We start from the raw sequence: 27,211 nt of genomic DNA, 5'->3' as shown, positions 1-27,211 counted from the left end.
GCGTGACTACTTCTTCGCCATGTTTCGCTGAGCTTTCCATGCATCCTGAAAAAAAGAGTACAAATTATACGTACTGAAATTTCTTGAGATAAATGTACGGATTTGATACTCTCTTACGTGAGCTGAGCTTGTGTGATTTGACAAAGACCCGTCCATTGTGAATCCACAATGGTGACATTCGCCATGTTTCGCCAGCAAGCTCCATCATTATCTCAGCCAGCGAGAATCTATGGGCAGTTGGACACAACGCCGGCGAGCTGGGGGCGGTGCGTCCAATGGTGGGTCCCACGGGATGGAACACACCATCTTGCCCACAAGGTAAAACGGGCGGTTTTTCTTCATGGCTTGAAGACTCATCAAGAGTCAAGAGTGTGAGTGAGGCATTACAATACCCTTTCTTTATTTTTCTAAATAGAATTTTATTTTGAAGCGTATAACAGCCAAGTATCTATGACTTACATTATATCGTGATGAAACAGAGAAAGTAGACTTCTTTCAATTATTTTGTGCTGCATATATATTTTTTGTTTTATTGAATTCATTGTAAATAATAATAATGTCAACTACTTAACAATTCGAGGTATAACTCTTCCTATATAGAAGCCCAACTGTTGATCCTTGGGCTTAGCAAGAATTCAGGTCCAGACTCCAGCCAGACAACTGCACACCGAGCATGGCCTGAAATGCGCGTGGGTAAACCTGCTTTGGAGCTTTGGACCCATGATGCTAGTTCGGCCTAGGACTAGGAGACAAGCTAGGCAGATAATGCACACACTCTAAGGATGTGTTTGGTTCAAGGGATGAGCAGGGACGGGATGGAGCGGTTCCGTTCATACCGTTGTTTGGTTGGGGAACCGATCGAAGGATGGAGCGGCTCGCCTGACTCCAATATTCTCCAAGATTCGGAGCCTGCGCATTCCACAAAAATCACCGAACGCGCTCGTCCCACTCGGACGGCGTGAGCGCCAGTCTCGCGCAGAGCGCGAGTGCTACGCGTGTGGAGGGAGAAGAGCGGCGTGGTAGCGAGGTGACCTCTTCGACGTGCAGCGTGCAGATGAGAGCTCCGGTGGGCCGGCCACGGAGAGAGGGCGCGCCACCAAGGTGAGCTCCGGCGGCCTTCGGCAGACGTGCACACCGTTGAAGGCGAGAGTGGAGGATTGGCGCGGCCACGCGGGCCGCCGCCCGCCGCGAAGGGACTGCGTCGTGGGTTTCTGGCAGTCGGATAGATGGGGAAGAAGATAATTAAGGTTGTTAGACTGGAAGTGGGACCCACTAACGGTGTCTAACAGATCTGTTATCCCATCTTAGCTCTGGATTTAAACAAAGCCTCACTTTTTCCCGTGGAGTACGAACCTTAGGCTGATTTTGCAAACAGTACCGATACTAGTTACTGCTGCAATGCTGACTGCCTGTGAGTACTTGAACGCCTGCAATTTTGGATCAGCTACTACAGCTAGTCTGATGCCTCCAAGTCAGCAGTCAGTACCATACAAAAAGGCAAAGAATAGGCAGTGGACCATACCGTACAACGCAGAGGGCTTGAGATTAGCGTCACGTAGGAGTAGTTACTTGCTCCGTCCTCCGTGAAAACGTACAACTATGGGTTGAGTGCTAAACAAAGTACTTTACGTTTAACTAAATTTTCAATAAATAGTATTTATAGTTATGGCTCCAATTAATTTATTATAAAAATATATTTCATAATTAATCTAATGATATTTATTTAATATCATAAATATTTATAATTTTTTATCTATAGTCAGTTAAATTTGATGTACTAAAATATGACACTGTACTAGAATTGTATATTTTCTTAGATACGTATGTAAGTAACAAAGCGACGAGACAGTGCCACAAATTCAGAGTTTAGCGTAAGCTAATCTGGTTTTTGCTGCTGCCAGTGCCAAGCTTGGCATGGCTGGAGCTGTTGCCTGGAGCCCGGACGGGCGGTGGACCGGGACTGGGAGGAAATTTAGCCAAAATGAAACACATCCGGGTCTTGGTGTCGGACGTACCTGCGCCGCAGGGAGGAGTCGTCTCGGGTTAGTTCCAAAAACTTTTCTAAAAAAGTGCTACACTAGTCATCGCATCAAATCTTCGATACGTATATGGAGCATTAAATGTAGACGAAAAAAAACTAATTGCATAGTTTGGTTGGAAATCACGAGACGAACGTTTTGAGCCTAATTAGTCTATGATTGAACACTAATTGCTAAATAAAAACAAAAATACTACAGTAGCTAACTTCCCAAATTTCGTACAACTAAACACAGCCTTACAGTTCCACCGCCGGCCCTGCAGGTCCAGCGATCCGGGGCTGCAGCGCCCAGCGTACATGCTGCGTGGGCCGGGTGAGTCGGGACCCTGAGGTCTCCGACAATAAACTCAAACTGACATCTAAACCTAAAATGAATAGCAAGAGATTTAAAATTAGCCTCCAACAGAGTACCTATACGGGACATCTATTTTGGGCTGTCTGAGAGGCACGACCTAAATATGGGCATCCTCTCTGCTGGAAACCTATTTACAGAAAGAATTCTCTTTTGGGTCTGGTTGTTGGAGAAGATGCTGAATAGGTATTAAACTTTTTTTTTCCATAGCGTTACCCAAAAGACAAATAAATCTTGTATTTTGGATATTGTTGTCGGAGCCCGAGGCCCAAACTTGTCGCTCCGTTCCTTCCTTGCAGGCCGGATAAGCAGCCGTGATTTACGTCTCCGACGGCCCACAGCCCAGAGCCCAGACACTTAACGACTACGGAGCCCAACAACGATGACATCTCAAAAAAAAAAAAAACGGAACTTTGGACTGTGCCGTGCGCCTTGCGCCGTGCGCGCAACCGCAACGCAAGGTCGCAAGCCATCGCCCAAAAGCTTTTCGGAGTCGGGAGCCTCGCAGTCGGAGTCGCAGGCAGGATCGCATGAACGCGTCCGCGGCACGCGCCAGGTAGTTGCTGCTCCCAACCTTTGTCGGAGACGAGAGGAGAGATCGATCATGCGGTCATGCGGATGCGGGAACCGAGTCGAAATCGAGCATCGCTCGTCGTCGTCGGACTCACGACGCACCCCCAGCATATAGTCGCCGCCGCTACTCGCGCATCCTCACCGGCTTCCCGCCGCCTCTCCCCCACCTCCCACGATCCACGTCCCCCTGCCTCAAGCAAGCAGCCCGTCGAATCGCCCGCCTCCTCCACTCGCCCTAATGGCCGCCTGCGTAGAGGCAGCTGCACCAGCCGCCGCCGTCCGCGACCCCGGCGCCGCGCGACAGACCCGCAAGAGGACGCGCGTCGCCATGGGCAGCACCGACGACTACGAGGAGACCGGCCGCATCGGCACGGGCGCCTTCGGCTCGGTCCACAAGGCGCGCCACCGCGGCACCGGCCGGACCGTCGCGATCAAGCGCCTCGCCGCGGCCCACGGCAGCCAGGCGGCGCTGCTGCGGGAGGCGTCGCTGCTGGAGGCGAGCGGCCGGGACAATCCGTACGTCGTCGGCTTCCACGGCCTCGCCCGCAGCCCGGCCACCATGGACCTCTGCCTGGTCATGGAGTGCGTCGGCGCGAGCCTCAGCGACCTCCTCCACCAGCGCCGCTGTGGCGGGATGCCGCCGCTGCCCGAGGCGACGGTGCGCGGCGTCATGTGGCAGCTGCTCACGGGCGCCAAGAAGATGCACGACGCCCACGTCGTCCACCGGGACATCAAGCCGGACAACATCCTTGTTGCCGAGGACCGCTCCACCGTCAAGATCTGCGACTTTGGGCTCGCCATGTACATGGCGGAGCCGCCGCCCTACGAGAACGCCGGCTCGCTGTGGTACATGGCGCCCGAGGTGCTGCTGGGGAAGCCCGACTACGACGCCCTCGTCGACACCTGGTCGCTCGGCTGCGTGATGGCGGAGCTCATCGACGGGTCCCCTCTGTTCATGGCTTCCAATGAAGCAGACCAGCTCGACGTGATCTTCAACGTCCTCGGCGCGCCAGATGAAACGACGTGGCCATGGTTGTCGTCCACGCCGTTCGCCACCCAGATGATGCCGGAGCTGAAGATGAAGCGGCGCAACCTACTGCGACAGGAGTTTCCCATGAAAAAGCTATCCATGCAAGGATTCCGGGTACTCAGCGGCCTGCTCACTTGCAACCCCGACAAGCGGCTCACGGCAGCTGCCGCGCTCAAACACCCATGGTTCGCCAAGATGAACAACGCACCGGAGCTGCACCTGCCAAAGAAAGAACAAGTGCCATCAACGTTGCCCAAGATCAAGAGACTTAGGGTGGTGTGTCCGTGACTTTGAAGTGTGCTTCCACCGCTGTGTTTGTGTGCGTGTAAAACTAACTTGTTCTTTAGAACACAGATTGTAATGCCTGCTTATTGTTGTTCTGAATACATACTGTGATATACTGATATAAAATGCATTATTTGATTTGGATCTTTTTTTTATGTGCCTTTGAGTGAATTTGATTCGCCTTGCCATAAATAAAACACTAAACGCTGAAAGTTATCTTCTTTCTAAACATTGGTATGGCACATGGCAGCAAATGGAATAGTATGTACACAACAAAACAGCCGGCTTTATCAGCCTGCTTTAATACCAGCCGGCTTATTAGCTAGAATCTACAGTGTTTTTCTCTCCCAACAAAACAGTTCAGCCGACTTATCAGCCAGTTTTAATACCAGCCGAACAGGGCATAGAATATGGATATTGGTTCAAGCACATGCGTTCGTCCGAGATTGATCCTCAGTCTCACACTTAGTTGTGCCATGGTTTTTGTGAGCTTGAATGTTGTGGGATTGCTAAACTGTAGCAATCAAGGATCACACTCCGGTTTAGTGGTTTTGTATAGAGTACATAAAGTAAAATGAGTGGTGCATCACTAAACTTGCCCCAAATTCTGAACAGGGTTAATCAACTTGACTAAACTTGCCGCAAATTCTCGACTGGATCATCCAAGTTGAAAACGGAACGAAGCGCATCATCAAACTTGCCACAAGGTTTACCCAATGAACGTAAGCGCTTAGCACTAGTCATTCCACGTAAACAGGTTGAATCCATCGAGGCAGTAAAAGATTGTAGGGGGCACGTTCGTCGTCCGCTTAAGACGGGTGACCTGTGGAGCTGGGAAAAATTTCACAACAAAAAAAAAACTGTATAGAATTAGGCAGCGGCAATTGTTCTGTTTCTGCCCAACAAATGAATGGTGTGGAGCATTTTTTTAGTGATTTTCCGAAGTGTGATATTTGGCTGAATAATGATTGGGAAGTGTTCAATAAGTGCATCTTTGCATATGTAGTAACTAATTGTTACCACTACTGTACAATTCTTTATGTTAGTAGTACTCCATTCGTTCTAAATTATAAGTCGTTTTAACTTTTTTTGGTACATTTATTTTGCTATGTATCTAGGTATAATATATGTCTAGATACATATCAAAATAGATGAACAAAAAAATATCAAAACGACTTATAATTTAGAACGGAGGAAGTAACTAATTGTGTCTTGGTTCGGCCATTCCATCCCATAGTCCCTCGTCGTCGTCCACCTTCAACGCCTGCATTAATGGTGCCTTAAGGTCTCTTGAGAGATGAGAAAAGACAGGAGCAAGAAGAAAGGGGTAGAATGCATGGTCTATACAAAAATATGTGTATTGCGTCATATGCCTACAGGTATGCCCAAAGCCTCGCTAAACGCAGTGCGTGATGCATTTCATGGGAAAAAGGAATTATAATGGCACATCTAGGGGCGGAGCCACCCAAGGGCATGGTTGGACGACCGCCCCAGCTACTAGGGTGGTCACACCAAACCTCCTTCTTCCTCATTTCCTGATACTGAGTGTTGAGCCGAGTGTCCACCACGGCTGCGACATGGTAAGGAGCAACTGAGGAGAGATAGAAGAAGGCGCCGGTGACTAAGCCTCACGTTGGTTCAGCCCAACAGGTAGCAACAGGCCATTGAAGGCTCAATCGTCCCACACAAGTGACCGATTTCTTCCCCAATCAACGCATTGACCATCCATCGACTCGAATCCTTCGTGCTTGGATCCCAAATCCCAACCCTAGCTGGCGAGCATGGAGCACTGAGGTCCGCGGACCGATTGGCGCAGGCATCATGCAAACAGCCACGGTGCCACCTGCTAGAGGTCAGACTGCTAGAGGACGGAGCCCCGACACCCGAGCACTCGAGGGGCAAGTCGATGCCCTCAACGTCTCAACAGACGTGTCTCGTATAATCGATCGCCCTTAGTGGCTTTGTGCCGATGTCTCTCGTAGTCGGCCGCCCTCAGCGCCTCCATGGTCGTATCCTGTGTAGCTGGCCAAGTGGCCTTCGGCCACACGAGCGCGCGATTACTCAGAGAGAGTGGAAGCTATTCATGCCCCATGGCACGCTAATTGGTTTTCATACAATTTACATGTTCCTTCATTTTCAGCTTTTGTTTGTATTTTGCAATGTATCATATATATGGATCAACTCATCCAGAACTATCAATTTATTCTTCAAATTTAAGGTAACATTATGTGATTGCGGTGTGATTTGGTCCGTAAACCTTTTGATTTATTTTTCTGTTAGAACTCGTCCCATTTATAACTTTTTTTTAGTTTCGCCACTAGACACATCTTAAAACATCTGAATTTTTTGGTGCGATTTGGTCCGTAAACCTTTCAGTTTATTTTTCTGTTAGGACTCGTCCCATTTATAACTTTTGTTTAGCTTCGCCACATCTGAAACCAGGTGAATTGTAATTTTTTTAATCCACGAGCGAAAGTTGCAATGGCACCCATCAATTGACCCAATCTCCTTATCTCGGCAAGATAGGAGACACAGGAAAACGATCCATCCTATCCGTGGGTCCCACTCCAGCCCCTCCTTCCTATATATGGCCATGCAGCCCGAGCCCGTCGGCCCGGCCCAAGGCCCGTTTTTTTGGCCCGGCCCGACGACGAGCGGGCCCGGGCTGGCATGGCCTGGAGGAGCAGGCCGTGCCTGGGCCTTACCCTAGGCATGTGGGCCGGCACGGCACGGCCCGCTCCTCAACCGGAGACCCGCTGGCGGCCCGGCCTGCCACCGGCCGGCCGCCTCCCCGCGCCCCCCGCATATATAACCGGAGAGCGTCGGCTGAGCCGCTCCTCGCTCGCCCACTCACCCAGTCGCCCGCTCGACAGTCCGCTCCGCTCCCAACCCTAACCCTAATCCCCACTCGAGTCTCGCTCGCTGCGGCGTAATCTCTGCTCTCTCTCTCTCTCTCTCTCTCTCTCTCCCGCATCGGCCGCATCCACGATCTGGCGAATCTGAGCTCTCTCTCGTCCGTCGTCCCCGACTCCGATGACCTCGATCTGCCTGTCTGACCCTGTCTCCACTCTCCTCCCTTCTCCCTCTCTCCTCTCGACCTCTCGCGCTCGGTGAACTATGTGAGTTCGTGACCGTGTTCCCATCCGTCCCTCCTCCACCGTTCGCCGTTGTTTCTAATCGGTGTCTCTCCTCTGGGTGGCCCTCGTCATCTCCGGCATCGGGCTCCGATTGCGCAGGTAGTCCACAAACCCTAACCCTAACCCTAGATCTGTCTTCTTATGTCTCTGAGACTGAGTGTCTGACCCTGGATCTGGATCTCTATCTCTCTGACTCTCTGTTTTTCTCCTCTATGCAGGTCGGTTGTCGATGCCTTGTCCTCTTCCTGTGGCATAGAACGGCTCCAACCAAACGCTAAAATAGAACGGCTCCATCATTCTTCCAACGAAACACACGTATGGAATCATTATATTCCCGAAAACTAGAATGGATCCGCTCCATCCTGCTAGTTCTCAAACCAAACGCATCCTAACTCCACTCTCAGCCTACACGGGGACCAAAAAAGATATCAATAAACACTCTCTCTTCAGATGAACTAGAAGATACCCCACACACCGAGATTACGAAGAAATTAGACTAAAATTGTGTGGAGATTATGTATGTTGATAGCTTGCAATTAAGAGATTGAAAGTTAGTGTGGAAGATGACGTGGATAGTTAGTGGGAGATGATATGGATGACTTGCATGTTGAGATAGACTTGTAGTGGGGATTAGCCTTATATAAGAGATATAGATTATTAATGGGTTGTTTAATTGAGACATAATACCGATTTTATCTCTATATTAAGCACCTTTTTCCACCCAGCGTGTTTGAATGATAGAATACAATTAGCCAATTATATGTGCATTTGTTTTATATTTGTATGAAATTTATCCTACTGCGATACAAAATCGTCTAATATGTTTAGACAGGTCTCGTGTTCTAATTATCTAGACGCTAGTTGGAAGGTTGGCGACTGTCTTGCGTATAACGACTAGACTAATATTGATTCTACGCTACACTAATTAAAATAGAGAAACAACTAAATGGGCCAACTAAGCCATCAAAAGAATAGAAAGCAATCTAACGAAGCAAACCAGCTACAAATTAAATGGGTCCATAGGTATTAATCTTAAATTACCGGTATCAAATGGTTTCACCAAAATTCGGATGGCTTCAGGAAGAATTCTATGAGGAACGCTCAAAATGGATAAAGAACAAGCACAAGGATCAAATGTAGTCAACTTTGACCAAATATATTAAAAAACATTAATATTTATGGTATAGATCATTGAATATATTTTTTATAAAAAATTATTTAAAGATATAAATGTTGTTAATATTTTCTATAAATCTAGTGAAATTTAAGAAAGATTGGCCGACAAAAATATCATAGCAACTCCACGTGCATTACTCGTCCAACATTGATAGTAAAACACTGCGGTCATAAATGAAAGAATCATTCCGCTGCCTCTATAGAAAATAAATGCAATTCTATACCTCTATCCTTAATTAGATTTTTGAAGTTTGACCAATATTATAAAAAAATATTGATACTTACAACACACACACACAGATATATATATATATATATATATATATATATATATATATATATATATATATATATATATATATATATATATATATATATATATATATAATGATCTTCTATAATAAACTTGATCAATTTAAAATAATTTGGCTTCATACTAGTATGTCGCATTCTTCTTATACTGAGGGAGTACATAAGCTCACAGACCTACGCTAGTTGACCAGAACATGTACTACTGCTTATTACCAACAACACATTCGTCCAGCAATCCAATTGAACAGCAAATCAAGGAGAGGAGCCTTGCATGCAGCACTGAGTAAGGAGAGGAGTACTCCGTAGGTGACTACTGACTATGCCATGATCATCAGCCCCGGCTTCTTGAAGGCCAAGGGGCTGAGCACTTCCTCCCCCTCCTCGGCCTCGGCCGCCGGTAGCAGCATGCACCAATCGGCGTCAACCATCAAGTCCGGCAGGGCCGGTACGTTAAGATCGAACCCGCGGCTGTTCAATAAGGCAGTGGTGGCGGCGCCGGCGCTGCCCTCGTAGTGGCACCGTTTGTGGCCGCCCAGCGCCTGCCCCGTCGGGAAGGTCTTCCTGCAGACGGAGCACTTGTGCACCCTGCCAGTGCTAGCAGCGCCGGACGTGGACGGGGACGCGGCGGGCGACGCCGAGGACGCCGGATCGTCCGCCGGCGGGGAAGTGGTTGCGGCGGGAGTTCTGCTGGCGCGGTGCCGGTGGCTCGACTTGTGGCCGCCGAGGGCCTGGTGGGACGGGAACGTCCTGCCGCACACGGAGCACCTGTGCTCCTGGGGCGACGGTGTGGGCGCGGGGGTGTGAACGGCGACATCGCGCTGCCCGCACTACTACAGAAGTTAACTGTAGGGGCGGCTACGCCAGCCGTCCTTCCCAGGGTGTTCCTACAGAGGGTGCCTCTGTAGAGGTGGTTTCCTGACCGCCCCTGCAGTGCCCTCTGTAGGGGCGGCTGGTGTTTTCAGTCACTCCTACAGTGCCCTCTGTAGGGGTGGCTGGTAATATTAGCCGCTCCTGTAGTGGACTTCTGTAAGGGCGGCTGTATCACCAGCTGCCCCTGCTGTGTGTATTTATAAGGGCGGTTCAATCAAGAACCGCCCATACAGTGGATTTTCTAGCAAAAATAAATAAATAATTCAAATTCAAATCTAACCACACATATATATATATATAATTCAAATTCGAATCTGACCGCCACAAATATACATATATACATCCACAAACACAAGACCATTATTTAGAACATCATCACAAGTCATAATTCACAAAAGTCCATCATTACAACATAGTCCATTATGAAGTCCATCATTATAACATAGTCTATTAAGAAATCCACAAGTTCACATGCAAAACAAAGTCCAAACCGTTCCAAAGTCTGATCCAAACTATACCACAAGTCCACATTATCATCAACGGCCTAGGGCTAGCCTATCAGTCTCACGAAAGTGTTGGTATAGAGGATTACTACCTAAGTCGGAAAGAAGATGATGGTAAGTGCTTTTATGGTACACAATCTGGTCTATTATGAAGTTGCAAAGGTCGCCGACCATCTCTAAGAGCTCGTCATCCTTGTATGGGTTCCTTCTCGTGTCTTTATCTTTCTCCAACTACAAGAGAACAAGTTTAGGTTTACTATATCACAACATATGCGAACTTTTCATACTACGAGCGAAGAGGTTCAAACTTACCAGATTGGGGTTTCTGTTGTAGCCACCGATGGTACTCATCATAATACATGTGTAGTATCCACAATGTAGACTCCCAGACTTCTGCTTGGGGCACTGTGTGTTTTGCATATGGAGATGTTAAGTAATGCTATTGACAGACATGTAATATATGGAGTACCAAAGTAAATGACACTTACCACACATAGAGTTTTGACATACAACTTTTCCTTCCTATTTGGATGATGCCTCCCCTTATGTTCCTGGACATAGTGCCTGAATGCCCTGTTCCAATGGTTTTAGCAAATGCAACTTGTTAGTATCCCACATTGAACCTTACAAGTATGTATACAAACATAGTAGCTAAAATGAGGATTGTCGATATATATACGTCTTGACAATCGCTATGAAGTCTTTGTATGTCTCGACTGGAAAATCCGCTGAATCAAAGACCCATGCCATGCTATGTGAGAGCCAGACGCCTATGCAAATCCAGTGATCGCTGCATGAATTTAGTCATAGAAGGAACACATAAGCTCTTTTGCATCGAACAAAGTATATTGAACAAAGCTAAGTATATAGTCGAACTTACTTGAAGTGGTATGGTATCCATATATTATCGTGTTGTTGAAGATTTTTAAAACATAGGGCAATGTATGCCGCAACCTTGAGGGACTCTTCCAATATTTTTTGTTCCTGATGTCCTCTTTCTCCTTAAGTGTCTTTCCACCTCCTAGTTCTTTGCAATCTAGTTTTCACTCTTTAGGGTAATTAAAATTTGTTGATGCTATAGGTGAAGGGTCTATATACCCGTGTTTCAGAGCTGGTCTTTTTCTCACAAAGTCCACTTGCATTCTACAAATCACGGCGCGGGTTAGTTACAACAAAATCAAAAGATTACATTCATATCATATCGAGAGGGCAAGGACTTATAGGCACCACATGCGAATTAGATTCATTTCCATTCGTCCAAGGTGGAAGCATGCCTGGATATCCTTAAACTCAACGGCAATTTGCCCACCTGGGGCTCCAAATGTGCCGATAGGGATCCATGCTTGTAAGATTTCTAGTTCTGTTATATGAGCACGTAAGTACCAATCGTGGAACTTTCTCATTCCATGTGGCAAGCACTGTATGACTCAGTTTGGTAGGAAGTTCTTGCCTTTTTCATATTTATCCAGGCAATCATTTGACCATTTAAGGTTATCAACAGCTGGATACTTGTTAAACCCTTTGTGTAGTTTGCTAGTGGTGCCCTCCTCAAAAGCTGGTGCTCTGAATTCTTTTACTTGGTTCTTAGGCTTGAACTGGTCATGGGCCATCCACTTGTGCACCGACGAGACGTCATTAATGCCCACATACGATGGCCTTATCTTGATTGGGATTTTGTTTCGAGCTTCCCATTTGAGCACGTCCTTGTCAACTTGTGCATCACCTGCTCTAGGGGCCACTTGTTCTTCACGTATCGGCTGTTCATGAGGCAATTGCTGTTCATGAGACACTTGTTGTTCATGTATCGGCTGTGCTTGTTGAGAAGGATGTTGCATCTCATCATGCCTTTGCTCGGTACGAGCTGGAGAAGGACATGGCATGTCATCATGCCCATGCTTGGTATGAGGTGGAGAAGGACGTGGCATGTCATCATGCCCTTGCTCGGTACGAGGTGAAGTCTCTAGCGTGTGGTGGTCATGGTCATGGGCCGGTGAGTATACCTCCCCGTCCTCGACGGGTCGCTCCAGAGGATGAACTTCAGTCAAAGTTGGCGAAGACTCGGTCAATACAATGTCTCGTTTGTGCCAGAGGATGAACTGGTTCATGACGTCTCTGAGTAACACGAGCCCCTCGGGAGTAGGGTGTTATATCTTCCAAGTCATGAACTCGGGCTTCACGGTATGCACCTCGACCTAAGTGTAGTCCTACGGGATGTCCCTATTGTGCCACGTGTCGCCCAGAGGATGTGCCATGCCCGTTGCCACCTCAATGATCATGTTTTGCCTGCCCATCGGAGCCACCAATTTGCAACTGGTTGGCACCCGTATGCGATCGACGGGGGTTCTGGTTGCATTGGAACCTTGACTGTTGGGAACATCCGGAGGGCTGCCAACTACCGCCAGTTCTCTGGGCGGCCCCATTAGTGTCTGTGGCTCCATCGTAGATAGTCCTTTCTCCACCAACATCTTTTCAACTAGAGCCTTTACTTGGTGCTCAAGATTAGACTCTCGGTCTCTGCCATGTTTCTTGTACATGTGCCTCTCCTCTACGAATCCGTGCTTCTAGGACATCCTCTTCCCTAGCCCCCTAGTGCATCCTGTGTGCTCGGGGTTTCCCAAGGCAACGGTAAGCTCGTCCCTCTCTCTGGAAGGGTTGAATGCGCCCTTCTCCTTATCTTCAGCAAGTTTTAGTATCTTTGATACTACCTCTCCGGTCTCCGGCTTAGCAAACTTGAGGCTACTACCGGATGAATTCACACTTCTCACGTATATCCACTGTTTGAGGCGTGGCTTCAACTTCGGCACTTCCGTATTCTCGGTAGCTTCGGCCTCTGCGTTCATCTTCCTAAAGACCTCTTGCTTGCCAGCGTAGCCACCGAGGCCTAGACGAGGGTAGTGTTGGTTCTTCTTCGCCTGCTCGCTGTTACAGGCACTGAGGGCCAATGATGCCTCTGAAGTCTTCTCACCCACGAGCTCCTCCCATTGACTAGGAGTTATGTTGCCATACTCGTGGAAATGAGTTAACTTCTGTTGGATAAAGTTCTTGTTTAGATCCGACCGCCAACGTCGGAAGTTCTGCCCCATTATCTTAAAAGCATTTTCTTTTACCAACTCGTGCGTTCCCTTCGGAAACCTGAAGTTCTGCTTCAGCTTCTCCCATAGGTCTACCTTTTGGCTCATAGGTACAAGATTCTAGCCACGGATAGCTGGGTTCAACTTATCTCTAACTACAAACTCGATGTGATTACGGAATTTCGCCCTGTATGTATATGGCTCAAGGATCTGCCCGTCTGGCCCGACCTCCGTTATCACATAGCATGCCTTGTCGTGATATTGGTTTGGCTTTCTAATCCCCCCTCGTTTCCTCTTTGGCTGGGCAGTCTCAGTCATGGTTGTGTCCTAAGGTTGTGGAGCGGAGGCCTCATTGTGAGTATCTGTGGCTCCTTCCTCTGATCTCCTTTGCCCCACTACGTATTGTTCGGCAAGACGAGCCGGAGGCCGACGTCGTCTTTTCAGAGGTTGAGTAGGGACGACCTGTGTATACGACAGGTCAAAAGTGTTAGCAGAGGTAACATATAGCCATAGCATTAGCCAAATTTACAAGCTACTAAGGCTTTATCCGTACCTCGTCGTTCGGATCAAAATCCTTGTCCAACTCGTCCTCTGTTGGCCTCCGTCTGGGTTCTCGTGGAAAAGGATCTTTGGGACTTACATATCCCCGTGATGAGGTGTCGTCATCCTCATCCTCATCCTCATCATCATCCCCTTCTTCGCCTTGGGCATCCTCTCCGCCTTCTCTTCCCTAGGCTCCCCCCACTGGATCCTCATCATCGACAAGGTCCTCCTGAGTAAGCATCACTTCTAGACCCTTTTCTAACTCGTTATCGAACTGCTCCTGAGTAAGCTGGTCATCTAGTTCTTGCTCTCCATGGGATGGCTGCTCATCATTCACGGGGCATTGGGATGCACTCTTTGATGTTCGCGACATTTCGTGCCTTGTTCTAAGAGATGCAAGAAAAAAGTAGTATAAGTAGTAGTACTAGTGGTAGAAGTAGTAGTACTAGTAGTACAAGTAGTAGTACTAGTAGTAGTAGTACTTGTAGTAGTACTAGTAGTAGTACTAGTACTACTTGTAGTAGTAGTAGTCAAATAAAGAGAAAGCAGGACTAGCCCACTGCATATGCTGTATGACTCAAACAAGATGGACAGAAGAAAAGATAATGAGGATCTACAGTCCTTGCATGAGTGACTACTTTTGGTTACTCAGAATTCTATTGTCCAGTAAATAAAGTTACTGCTCATATTTGGTTATCTCTGATTCTCTGTGTTTCTTGGGTTTCTAATTCTAGTGATTATTGTGGTAAATTCAGGTTGACTTGGGAAGTCATTTTTGTTAGTAGATTGGTGATTGTTCTCTGATCGTCCTGAATATGGGGTCCATATTTAAGTTTCTATGCTTTTTTCTTTGACTTGTATGGACTTGTTAGGTACCTCCAGAAAAATCTCCAAGAAAACCATGCCCATATATGATTGTACTGGTATTGTGTTTAGGTATTGATTGATTAAACCAAGTAGACATCTTTGTAGAGTAACTTCTATGTGCCAGTTTTCCTTGTGATGTCAGCAGTTAGGCCTACCTGGCACAGCTTACTTACATCTTTGTAGAGTTAGCTGTGGATGTCAATCTGACGATCTCTTGTGCTGATGCCTGATATGTTATTTTATTCCTCTAATTGCAGCTGTCATTTTCAGCATCGAAGTTGCGGAATTTAGATGCCTTTTCAAAGGTGAAACCTAACATTCTCAAGTACTTTAATCTTAATTAATATCTCCATCGTGATAGTAGTAGTACTTACCCCGTTCTCCAGAGGCATAATAGTATTACTTCAAAAAAAAATTAAGTTACATCAAGCCTTGAATTGGTTGTCTCTGACTTTTGTGTTGTTGAATATTCTTAGCTACAAATGATTGGTTGTGCTGTGAAAAATGAGCAGACTATAAGTTAATACTGTTTAAAATGGTCCTTGTAATATTAATTTCATATTGGTATGCCTGTATTTTACCAACAACCATCACTTATCTTATGCCTTACTCACATAAGATTAATATATCACAGTGTATAATTACTGAAACTGGACATAGATTGCTTATGTTTGCTTGGGTTACTTTGCATCTCTACTTTTTTCTTCCAAAGGTGATATATTGTATGTTTGCTCTAGAGTGATCCTATGCTAGTGGTCTACACTAACATAAAAGGAAAACTAGAGGAGATTGGCCGTACTGAAGTGATTTTAAATTCACTGGAGCCCTCATGGATCACAAAGGTTACAATGTCTTACCAATTTGAGATTGTGCAACCACTCATGTAAGTATCTTATGATGGAAATGTAGATATTACTTGCAGAAAACTCCTACTAACTGCTACTGTTTTTCAACTCATGGTAGATTCAGGATATATGATATTGACACAAAGTACCACAACACTCCAGTGAAGGTATTAATATTGTACCCTTAATTCATTTTTTCTGTGCCTCTTCTCAAATTCATTACTTGATGACGAGATATTGGTTTCAATCAGCCAACAATCCTTTCTTATTTGATACAGTATTCTGTGTATGGCTACTAACCATTTATTCTATGTATTGCACACGTCAGTAAAGATTTGCTTCAAAGGAGATGGGTGATTAGCTGGCAGCAATTCTCTCAAGTTCTGTTTGTAGGAAAAAAAATAGCAAATACAAAATAGCTTAGAATAAAAGTTCCATTTTACCTCAACCACTTGTATGCATTAATTTTTGGAAAAAAAAAAATCATCATGTAACAATGGGAAATGATTCCTGGCTCATATCAGAACTATAGATTTGCTTTGATTTATAGTGATTAATTTTCTATACAACTTACAAAATATGCATTTGTTGATCTATGCAGATGTTGAATTTGTCTCAGCAAGATTTTCTGGGGGAAGCATGCTGCAACTTATCAGAGGTTGTTACAACATCGATTAGATTGATGATTGCAAATACCGTGAATATTTGTTTTGGCATTTTCTGTATTACACAAACTTATCTAAATATTTGCAAATTTTAAGAGGGAAGGAAGAATGCATTGCCTGATTTGTTTTATTTTCTTTCGCAGATTGTAACAAAATTTAACCATAGCCTGACATTGAATCTTCGGAGTGATTGTGGACATGGACTTCATGGAACAATCACAGTACATGCTGAAGAAAGTGACTCCTCTAGAATAGCAGTTGAGATGACTCTGCATTGCGTGAACTTGGAAAACAAAGATGTGTTCTCCAAAAGTGTATGGATAAATAAACTTCCTTCGCTAGAGTAATGTTATAAGCTGATAATTATAATTCTCATAAGTGTTACTTGATATTAATTACACAGGATCCCTTCTTAAGAATATCTAAAGTGGTAGAGACTGCTGGTCCCATTCCTATCTGCAAAACGGAAGTAGTACCTGACAACTTGAACCCTGTTTGGAGGCCAATCACTTTAACATCACAGCAGTATGGAAGCAAGGTAAGTAAATTTTACAGATATGATGGTATTTCCGTTGGCATATCTTAGCACATGCATAACTCATTGTTGACCAACCTTTTCTTGTGCTATATTTCAGGATAACCCACTTCTAGTTGAGTGTTTTGATTTTAATTCCAGTGGTGACCATGTACTGATAGGGTATGTAAATGACTATTGAATTATTTCTTATCTTTTGCTGTCCATTCTAAGATGAGTTATGCCCTTGGTTGTCTTATAACAGGGCCTTCCAGACAACTATTACTCAGCTTGAAAATCTATATACCTCAAAGTCTGGAGCAAATTTTTACAGCCACAAGGGACAAAGAAAGGTTTGAAACTTGGATTTTTACTATATGATGGGATATACTGAAGAAAAGAGTCACTTAAGCTAACTTTTCTTCATATGTCTAAACTGGTGTCAGATGAAAGGACAATTGTTTGTGGACAAGTTGCAGGAAACAGTCCAGCATACTTTCTTAGACTACATTTCCAGTGGATTTGAGTTCAATTTCATGGTGGCTGTAGATTTTACTGGTTAGCTTGATTTGTCAGCTGATGTTATAATATCTGTAACTCTGTCTATATTTAAATTATGTGACTGATTTTTCTGTCTTTTCAGCTTCGAATGGAGACCCACGTGTACCACAGTCCTTGCACTACATTGACCCCTCTGGCAGACCTAATTCGTATCAACAGGTTAGGATCTGTTTTTTGCTGAATTTTTTTGGGCAACATTAGCCAGCTAATTGGATTCAACACCAGGCAATACTTGGGGTTGGCGAAGTTCTGCAGTTTTATGACACTGATAGGCGATTTCCTGCATGGGGTTTTGGAGCAAGGGCTCAAGGTCATGTATCACATTGTTTTAACTTGAATACTGCTACAAATGACTGTGAGGTGAGCTTCATGTCTGTTGAGATATCTTTTGACCATGCTGAACATATTTCTGTGTTATATTCTATTCTCTACCTTCACAACCATATATCGTAACACAGTAGGTAGATTTAGATATAGTATCTTTGTTAGGTGCAGTTATGGGATTGCCAAATCATGTGGGGCCCTTGCAATTTTGCTGAATATGCGAACAAACTGGGCAACATATGAACTATACTACTGGCAGCATTCGCATTGCTTATATTGATGCTATGTTTATTTATTCACCTAATGATGGTGTTTAAATTTCCAGATCATCATTGATGTTAAGGTTTTATTTATGAACACAGGTGGTTGAGTTGAAGGCATTTACTCTAATGTGAGTACCATTCAGGTAATTATGTCCATATACTTATTTCCTCACAGGACAAGTCTTTCAAAAATGAAAAGCAGTAAAGCACAAATATCTAGCTATGATACTAATTTCTTCCCCCCTCAGAGTATGAAATCTAACGTTAATACTATAGACATTCACAGAGTTGACGAGCATCCTAATTTATTGTCTCGATGGGATTCGGAGATTACCTCGCCTTGACGAGGTCGGTCCACAACCGCCGCCGCACCTGGTCGCAATCGGTTAAGGGGCTTCGCGGCGAGGAAGATCCAGGCGATGCTGCTTGACTGAGAGAGAGGTGGGAGCACGTCCGGGCGGCGAGGGAGATCCAGGGGATGGTCCTCAGCGGATTAGGGGGGAGCTTGGCGTCGGGCAGGTCGTGGACACAGGTGGGCGACGCTCGTCGATGCACGCTGGTTCGGCGGGTAAGGCGCGGCAAGGCACGGACGGCGTGGGCGGTCAGGCGTGCTGGCCCCGGCTTGCAGATGCGGAGAGGGCTGCAGCGGTGGAGGACAACGACCTCGGTGCCGCGGAGGTCTGAATTTGGGCAGCCCTTCCAAACCCTAGCCGGCCCGGCAAGGACGGAGGTCGAGGTCGAGGTCCGAGACGGGCGTCGCGGCCTGGGGAACGACGGTGGATGGGGCGGGGGCGGCGGTTGGGGTCAGGGAGACGGTGGAGGAGGCGGTAGAGGGGTCAAGGAGGGGCAGGCGACGGCGGTGCAGGTGTGGCGGTGCAGGCGGCGCCAGCGGTGAAATTGGGCAGCCTGACGGTGGAGGAGCCCGATTTCGCCCAACACTTAGCGCCCACAGCGACGGTCACTGTAATATACCTCAGAGGCACTGTAGGGGCGACTGAGGTTACAAGCCACCCCTATAGTTGATTTTTTTTCAAAATTCTAAATCAAAATGAATTATTCACATGTAAATAATAAATAATACAGTATAAAATTTTATAATTATTTTTTATAGATATATTTATATATACAATAACTAAAACAACAGCAACAGTTTAAAATTGCAAAATTAAACCTTTAAAAATAGGGAAAAAATTTTAAATTTTAAAAAATTAAAATCAAAACTACTAAAATAATTTTGAGATACCAAATGATCTCAAATGAAAATTTGATAAACATCAAAGTTGTAGAGGTCATGAAGATCTACAACTTTTATTTTGGTCATCTTGTCATTTGATAAAATTTGAACCTTTCAAATTTGAAATTTTAAAAAATAACAAGTTCGAACCAAAATTTTAGACCCAAAATGATTTCAACATAAAAAGTGATGAATACCAAAGTTGTTCAACTCATTAATATCTATAATTTTTATTTTAGTCATCTTGTCATTTGATAAAATTTGAACCTTTCAAATTTGAAATTTTGAAAAACGACAAGTTCGAACCAAAATTTAAGACCCAAATTGATTTCAACATAAAAAGTGATGAATATCAAAGTTGAACTCATGAATATCTACAACTTTTATTTTGGTCATTTCTTCATTTGACAAATTCTTAACACACATTGTTCACTAATCTTACACATGTCTCATATAGTTTATAAAACCTTATGAGAGATGTGTCACATTTGTGAACAATATCATTACCACTTTATCATATGAAGAAATGACCAATACAAAAGTTGTAGATCTTGATGAGTTATTCAACTTTGGTATTTATCACTTTTTCAGCTGAAATCATTTGGGGTACCAAAATCTTGTCTGAAGTTGCATTTTTTTTAAATTCAAAATTTAAATTGCTTAAACTTTTCATATGTATATATTGACAAAACCAACAAAATAAATTGATATGGAATGATTTTAGAAAATTTTAGGAAAAAAAATCATCAGATTTAGAGTTAGTATGAGGAAGAAAAACTAATTACAAAGTTGACCTATAGATTAAAAAAAGAAATCACACTGTTCGCTATGATCATGTAAGGATCAACTAGAATAGTGTGATTTCTCTTTTTAATCTGTGGGTAAACTTTATAACTAGTTGTTCTCCCTCATACTAACTCCAAACGTGATGGTTTTTTTTTCGTAAATATTTCTAAAATCATGCTTCAACATTTAAGTTTGATCAAACTTGGATGTGACAATGTTTTACATATTTTAAAATTTGAAATTTGAAATTTGACAAGTTCAAACTAAATTTTCAAACCCTAAATGGTTTCAAATGTAAAAGTGATGAATACAAAAGTTGTTCAACTCATCAAGATATACAACTTTTATTTTGGTTATCTTATCATTTGACTAAATTTGAACCTTTCAAAATTTGAAATTTGAAAAAAGATAAGTTGAAACCATTTGGACCCCCAAATCATTTCAACTGAAAAATAATGAATACTAAAGTTGAATAACTCATGGAGATCTACAATTTTTATTTTGGTAATTTCATAATTTGATAAATTCTTAGTACACATTGTTCACACAAACATACGTGAATGTAGTCTCAAACACACACATAAATGTAGTTTCAAACACACATACATAAATGTAGTCTCACATACATGAATGTAGTCTCACACACACATACATAAATGTAGTCTTACACACACATACATGAATGTAGTCTTACGAACACTGACACACTTACATAAACTAGCTAGCCCACCGTGACAACTTTTCCCTTGACACCTTTTCGTTCCCATGGTAATACATCTTTGGGCAGGTTCTTTTCCACAGCCTCAATCTTCTTACAAAAGTCTATGAATAGCGGTATCTCATCGCACTTATTGTAAGCTTCAACATCGTCCACGCCATCAACTCCGATGATATGTTGTTTCCTGGAGGTCACCACGTGCTTTGTCTTCTTCTTTGGGGGGTTACTTTGTGGGTCGGGCATATAGAAGACTTGCGCAACACGTTCAGCGAGCACCCAAGGGTCATCCTAGTAGCCTACATTTTGGAGGTCGACGACTCTCTGTCCGATCTCATTGAATTGATGTTGCTTGATCCAGCGACATCGAAACAGGGCCACCTTTATATCCCTTCCATAGTCAAGTTCCCATATATCTTCAATTATGCCAAAGTATAGGACCTTTCGCCCCACTCCATCGAGAGCCTCTATTCGGACGCCGCTGTTCTGATTCACAGATTTTATGTCCTTTGTGTCGGTATAGTATGTGTACCCATTGATGTCATAAGCATTCCAAGACGTCACCTGTTTCGATGGCCCGGCCGCCAACCGACTGATGGTAATAGAATCTATGGTTTCTCCAGGCTTTATGTTCTGGTCCTTCAACCATGATGTTAGGCGTTGCTTATGCTGTTTCATGACCCAATCATCTGAACGGCCATTCCTCTCGGCCATAATGATAGCCATGTGTTCATCAATGTACGGTTGCATCACTGCCATACTCTGCAAGACACTGTAATGCGCCCGACTCATCTCTCTATAATCATTGTCGAGGAACACTTTCCTACCACTTTTGCCCTTCCCAGCTAGCCTTCCCTTGTGACGAGAATTGGGATTACCATTCCCTCTCTGTACTTTTAGCCACTCTTGGCAGCACTCGATGACTTCTTCGGAATTGTAACCCTCTATCATGGAGCCCTCTGGGTGTGTTCGATTATGCACGTATCGGCTTAGAACCGACATGAACCGCTCGTAGGACCACATTTCATGCAAAAAGCTAGGGCCCAGCGCCTCGATCTGATGAACCAGGTGAATCATGAGATGTACCATTATATCAAAAAAAGTGGGAGGTAAACACATCTCTAGCTGGTTCTGGGTCTCCACCATAAATTCATGTAGGTCACTCAGCTCTTGCCTACGAATCATCTTCTGTGAGATCTTCGAAAAGAAGTAGCACATGTGGGTGATGGCCATCTTTAGGAACTCTGGCTTTATAGCCCTGATTGCAATTGGTAGGAACACTGTCAGCATCACATGATAATCGTGAGCCTTGCAGTATGTTAATGATAGGTCCTTCATCGACACTAGCTTCTTCGGGTTCGTTGAAAACCCAGTCGGCACTCTAACCCCCCTAAGGAAATTGCATATAGCTCTCCTCTCCTCTAGGGTTAGGTTGAAGCTAGCCGCGGGAAGACTGTACTTGCCATTATCCTACTGTACTAGCCAAAGCTCCCGCATCACGTTCAGCTGCACCATATCTTTTCGTGATTTGAGACCATCCTTTGACTTGCCCGTGTCCATCAAGGTAGCCATGAGACTCTCAAAGACATTCTTATGCACGTGCATCGCATCAATGGCATGGGGGACCTCCAAGTCTGGCCAATAAGGCAGGTACTGAAAGAAGATCGATTGCTTCTTGAATGGTACACCTTCGATGGGAGGTGTGCTTCTATCTCTGATCGTTCCATCTGGATTCTTCTTTCCATAGACGACGTGTATGTTTTGGACCATTGTGAACACATGTTCTCCATTACGACGTCTCTCTAGAGGGGGTTCATCCTCTAGGATGCTACCATAGTATCTTAGGTACAATTTGCCGCGGTACTTGTGACCTGTCTTTAAGAAGCGCCAGTTCCTTATATAAACTATCTTCCTGGATCCATCTAGGAACACCCATTTAGTACCATCCAAACAAACTAAGCATTCAGTCTTGCCTTTGAACTGTCCAGACAGGGCAAACAGCGTGGGGTAATCATTGGTAGTAACAAATATTATTGCTTTGCATATGAAGTCCTCCCGTCGGAACGCATCGTACATCGGCTCCCCATACCTCCATAGCCTCTCCATTTCTTGCATCAGAGGCTCCAAGAATACGTCTATATCAATGCCTAGTTGTTTGGGGCCGGAGATAAGAATAGTGAGGAGAAGGTACTTTCTCTTCTGACACAAATACGTTGGGAGGTTGTACATGGTCAAGATGACTAGCCATGTGCTGTGGTCGGTCATCCTCTCATTGAAGGGATTCATTCTATCGGTGCTCAAGCCGAACCGTACATTCCGTGGGTCATCACTGAATTCTGCTTTGTACTTGGCATCGAACGCTTGCCACTGGCTACAATCGGTCAGGTGTGCGATCGTATCATCATCCACCTTGCGCTCATCATCCCACCATGTCATTAGTGCGGCTTCCTTAGGGTTTAGGAACATACGCCTCAAGCAGTCGGTCACTGGCAAGTACCACATAACCAGGGCAGGAATTCTTCTCTTATTTGCATCATTGCCTAATAGAGTTTCCTCTGGGGGCTGAGATTCTTGCACCACCTTCTTCCCACCCTTCTTCCTCTTTCCTGTGGAGACTTCCACCCCACTTTGAAGGTCATTGTTCTTGTATCGACTAGCCCCACACCTAGGACATGTATCTAAAGTCTCGAACGACGTGCCACACCGAAAAAGGATACAGTGGTTGGGGCATGTATGGATTTTTTCAACCCCCAATGTGAGTGGACTTATAACCTTCTTCGCTTGGTATGTGTTGGCGGGAATTGTGTTCGGTCGTGGGAGCAACCGTGACATGAGGCACAATAGATCATCGAAACTATAGTCCGACCAGCCGTACTTAGCCTTCAGGATGAGTAGCTCAAGCACAAAACGTAGCAGTGTGAAGTATGCCGGACAGCCCTTCTCAGCATCATACACAGTCTTCTTCGATGCTTTTGTCACCCTCTCAAGATTTTTTAGACCTCTCTTACTCTTTTCTAATATTTCTGGTCCAAAGGCCCCAAGCATTTTGTCCAAGTTGTCACCGTCATCTGCATCCCCCTCACGTGCTTCGCCATCATTGCTGGCACCACCAGCATCATCACCACCTTGTTCATTGCCAAAGCCACCACCTTGTTGATTGCCAAAGCCACCACCTTGTTGATTGCCATAGTCACGATCCATTTGTTGCTCAAGATCGTCTATGAATCGGGACAAGTATGCTTGGGTTTCAGCTTCATCAGCTAGATCATCGTCGCTGTCATCAACAACCACTGTTTCACCATGATAAATCCACACTGTGTAGTCTAGAATAAATCCTCTCCTAATCAGATGTTCTTTAATGGTACTCACATCTCGAAATACAATAAGGTTCTTGCAATCTTTGTAGGGACAAATAATCATGTCACTATTCTTTTTCAACATCGCTGCATGCTTCTCTACGGCTTTGATGAATTTGTCCACCTCATCACGAAAAAGAGCGTCGTGTCTTAACGAACCATACATCAAAGAGTTCCTGTAGTCCATCTTATAGAAACAAAACAACCAAAGAAAGAATATTACTCGAGAATAATTGTATATACCTGAGACACGCACCATGGTAGTAGAGGATAGTTAATTAATTGACTATTAATGCATAAATATTTTAAAATATAAATTAATTGGTTCAAATAAACAATTTCAAAAAAAACAATTAGCAACATTTATTAATATTTCATCCACTACCTTTCATGCAAACTCCATTCCAATTTCATGGTAGAGGATAATTAATTAATGGCCTATTTATCCATAACTAATTAAAAACACACATTATAGAAAGGAATCAAAATAAATATTAAATGATAATTAGTAGCCATGGTAGAGGATATTTTACACATTAGCAACAATTAAAATCTTACACATTCACCTACATGCAAGTCACATAAAGAAAAAATTGAAAAAAACAAAATCCTAGATCTAGATCTAGATATAAGGTTTCATGACACATGCACCAAACTTCACTAATACTACACTAAAATCAACAAAGATGTACTAACAAAGGGTGCAATCTTACTTCCCTACCTAATTTACCCTAGTATAGTGAAAATTAGGGTCCATTTTCACTCATAACTAGCTCAAGCTCCATGGAAGAGAGAGAAAACCAAAAAATCAAATTACTCATTAACCAACGAATTAAACTTCAAATAAAGAGTTGGAGAAGCATTTCCTTACCTTTTAGAGCCTCTCCACCAAAGAATTTGAGATCAAAACCTCTCCCTTAGTAGAGCAATTTTTTGGAGGAGCCTAAGGCCTCCCAACCTTTTTTTTGTGTGTAGAAGAGTGTATCCCGAGGTGGAAGAAATGTGTGGCTGCTATTTATTCGTGCGCCATTAGTAGGGGCGGCTGGTGATTCAGCCGCCCCTACAGTCGAATAGCAGGGGCGGCTGGTGGCAGCCACCCCTACAAATGGGCACTGCAGGGGCGGCTGGTGATTGAGCCGCCCCTACAGATCAGCCCCATCTGTAGGGGCGGCTGGGTTGCTGGGGTCCGAGGACGCCCACTGTAGGGGCGCTCCCAACCCCAGCCGCCCCTACAGTAAAAATATCCCATTCCTAGTGTAAGAATCTGGCGTAGTGCCGCGCGCCAGCATGAGGAGGCAGAGCGCGAGGTGCTCCTCCTCGGTCAGGGTCGGGGTCAGGGCGGCGTGGGGGTGGTGGCGCGGCTGGCGCCTCGACCGCTTGCAATTGACGGACCCGTCGGCGGCGCAGCGCGCCTGTGCATGGACTTGGACGACAGTGCCGTCGTCCTCGTCGATCTGCTGGCGTGACCACGGAGTAGTCGCCGCGGCTTCGAGAAACGCCTCCGCCATGGCCGTGCCAACGAGCTGTATGGCTAGGCTCTCTGCTGGCTTCAAGATCACTGGAGCAGAGTTAGAATAGCTGGGTAGTGGTTGGGTGACTGGTGACTGGTGAGTGCAACACATTGAGAAGCAGAGTTAGCGCGGTTTTATACTGCAACGCTAACAAGGAGAGAGAAGAGAGGCCAGCCAGCCAGCCGGCCGGCCGGTCACAATTCCGAAAGGGGCAGTAGAGAAGCTGGTGGTGTGCGCAACTGGAGGAACTGGAAGGGAGGTGCACTGGCAGTAGTGTTTGGTCAACTAGAGAGGATGGACACGTGGGTGGATGAGAGACGACGGAGGAAGGAGGACTTTGTCTGCCAGGTAGGCACGGTCCGGCCAGTCAACAGGGGAGAGTAGCGATGGCTGGCTTGGCTTTGAGTACGTGGACTGTAACTGTGCGCTGATTCGCAAGCCCACGCCATCCATGGAAGTTATGCTGCTGCGATGGTGGAACCAGCAGGCCGGCCAAGACCAGGGCATTTGGCAGTGGCAGTAATCTAACAGGAGTAGGAGTAGTCGAGGTCGGCAAGCAAGACCGGTGCCGGCCGAGTGAGTGAGTGGACTGGTGGAGTGGAGCTGGAGCCTGCTGCTTGCTTGTTTCGTTTGTCACCGCGCGCTTGTGGTCGCGTGGAATCTCTACAGCTAATAAGACCCGGAGGCCATCGTCTGATTACTACTAATGGCTTCACCCCTTCTCGTACGTAATCGCCCCGCTAATCCCCTGCCCCGCGCTCCCTCTGTCGCGAGTCCGTGGAACCGCTGCTAATATTCGCATAGTATATATATATCCACAGAAAGGTATGCCAAGTGAATATTTAATTTTATGTCATACTATGTGATTATTATTACAAGTAGATGTTCTTTTTAACAACTAATATAATTTACTCTGTTCTAATATTTACATATAGACTTGGAGATGACATTTCCCATGACAACAAATTTGACTGAAAAACTATTTTAGAGCTCATTAGTAGTCTATATGAGGAAGAAGAAGACATGATTGTTTCAGCTGAAGGTGTGGCAAGTGACGAAAACATACGTCACCTTAAGAATCAAACTACTCAAGGGCTAATCAATGGTGCAGATGGCTGTATAGTACGTGAAAACAATGAATTTTCCTGCCCTTTCTGTCCTGACTACTTGAAAATATGCTCATGCGCTGATCTCATAGTCCACGCCCACGACATGACAAGGGATCATGAAAAAAAGAAGCCAACGTTGTGCATCGAGTTCTAGTAGAGTACCTGATGTGGAGCAGGGACCTAGTTAAGTTCCGTGAAGAAATAGGCATTCACATGTAGATTACTGCCTAGAGAAGCAATTTGACTTGTGTACTGTTATGTGTCAAATTGAAATAATTATTGTAACTTATCCCTCTCATATTGTTATGAAGAGAGCCACGTCTGAACTTTAGATTTTATATTCACCGAATAGTGCTGTTGTAGTAATCCATCAAAAGTCAACAAACACACTAATCTGAATAAAATATGGTTGTAAGATCTAAAGGTTCGCTCTTTTAAAGTTCCTATTTCCATCATTGGCCATTTCACAAATGAAAAAAAATAGGAGATATTCCTAGTGTCTCAGAATGATTTAAATTGGGAGATATGAAAACGTCGGGGTGCCAAGTTAATATGAGACCTAAATATAAGG

The 27,211-nt window shown here is 44.8% G+C and overlaps 4 protein-coding genes and 1 pseudogene across 4 annotated transcripts; 2 read left to right on the top strand and 3 right to left on the bottom strand.

Annotated features, from left to right (window-relative positions):
• The first annotated feature begins 3,201 nt into the window (after window positions 1-3,201).
• LOC136536424 (putative cyclin-dependent kinase F-2) lies at window positions 3,202-4,281 on the top strand. The gene has a single exon (XM_066528731.1). The coding sequence runs from the start codon at window positions 3,202-3,204 to the stop codon at window positions 4,279-4,281; it is 1,080 nt and encodes a 359-aa protein (XP_066384828.1).
• A 4,939-nt stretch (window positions 4,282-9,220) lies between these two features.
• Window positions 9,221-25,528, bottom strand: LOC136536423 (zinc finger protein ZAT10-like). Its single transcript, XM_066528730.1, has 2 exons — window positions 25,288-25,528; window positions 9,221-9,696 (listed from the first exon to the last, which is right to left on the bottom strand). Exons 1-2 carry the CDS (start codon window positions 25,526-25,528, stop codon window positions 9,221-9,223), a joined length of 717 nt encoding a protein of 238 aa, XP_066384827.1.
• On the bottom strand, window positions 10,310-11,274 carry LOC136513345 (uncharacterized). Its single transcript, XM_066507343.1, has 5 exons — window positions 11,157-11,274; window positions 10,956-11,066; window positions 10,765-10,849; window positions 10,589-10,681; window positions 10,310-10,507 (listed from the first exon to the last, which is right to left on the bottom strand). The coding sequence occupies exons 2-5, from the start codon at window positions 11,024-11,026 to the stop codon at window positions 10,310-10,312; spliced, it is 447 nt and encodes a 148-aa protein (XP_066363440.1). The 5' UTR covers window positions 11,027-11,066; window positions 11,157-11,274.
• LOC136513338 (uncharacterized) lies at window positions 11,704-13,665 on the bottom strand (annotated as a pseudogene).
• On the top strand, window positions 14,477-18,134 carry LOC136513333 (protein BONZAI 3-like). The gene is made up of 15 exons (XM_066507323.1): window positions 14,477-14,520; window positions 14,625-14,679; window positions 14,763-14,813; window positions 15,015-15,062; window positions 15,495-15,640; window positions 15,721-15,769; window positions 16,204-16,260; window positions 16,411-16,581; window positions 16,671-16,805; window positions 16,903-16,964; window positions 17,047-17,134; window positions 17,228-17,339; window positions 17,425-17,501; window positions 17,992-18,009; window positions 18,105-18,134. Exons 1-15 carry the CDS (start codon window positions 14,477-14,479, stop codon window positions 18,132-18,134), a joined length of 1,143 nt encoding a protein of 380 aa, XP_066363420.1.
• Window positions 25,529-27,211: the final 1,683 nt, after the last annotated feature.

This window comes from Miscanthus floridulus, chromosome 2, assembly GCF_019320115.1.
Source record: "Miscanthus floridulus cultivar M001 chromosome 2, ASM1932011v1, whole genome shotgun sequence".
NCBI classification, from domain to species: domain Eukaryota; kingdom Viridiplantae; phylum Streptophyta; class Magnoliopsida; order Poales; family Poaceae; genus Miscanthus; species Miscanthus floridulus.
Note: the sequence above shows the minus strand (reverse complement) of the source record. Positions and strands in the feature narration are given on the sequence as shown.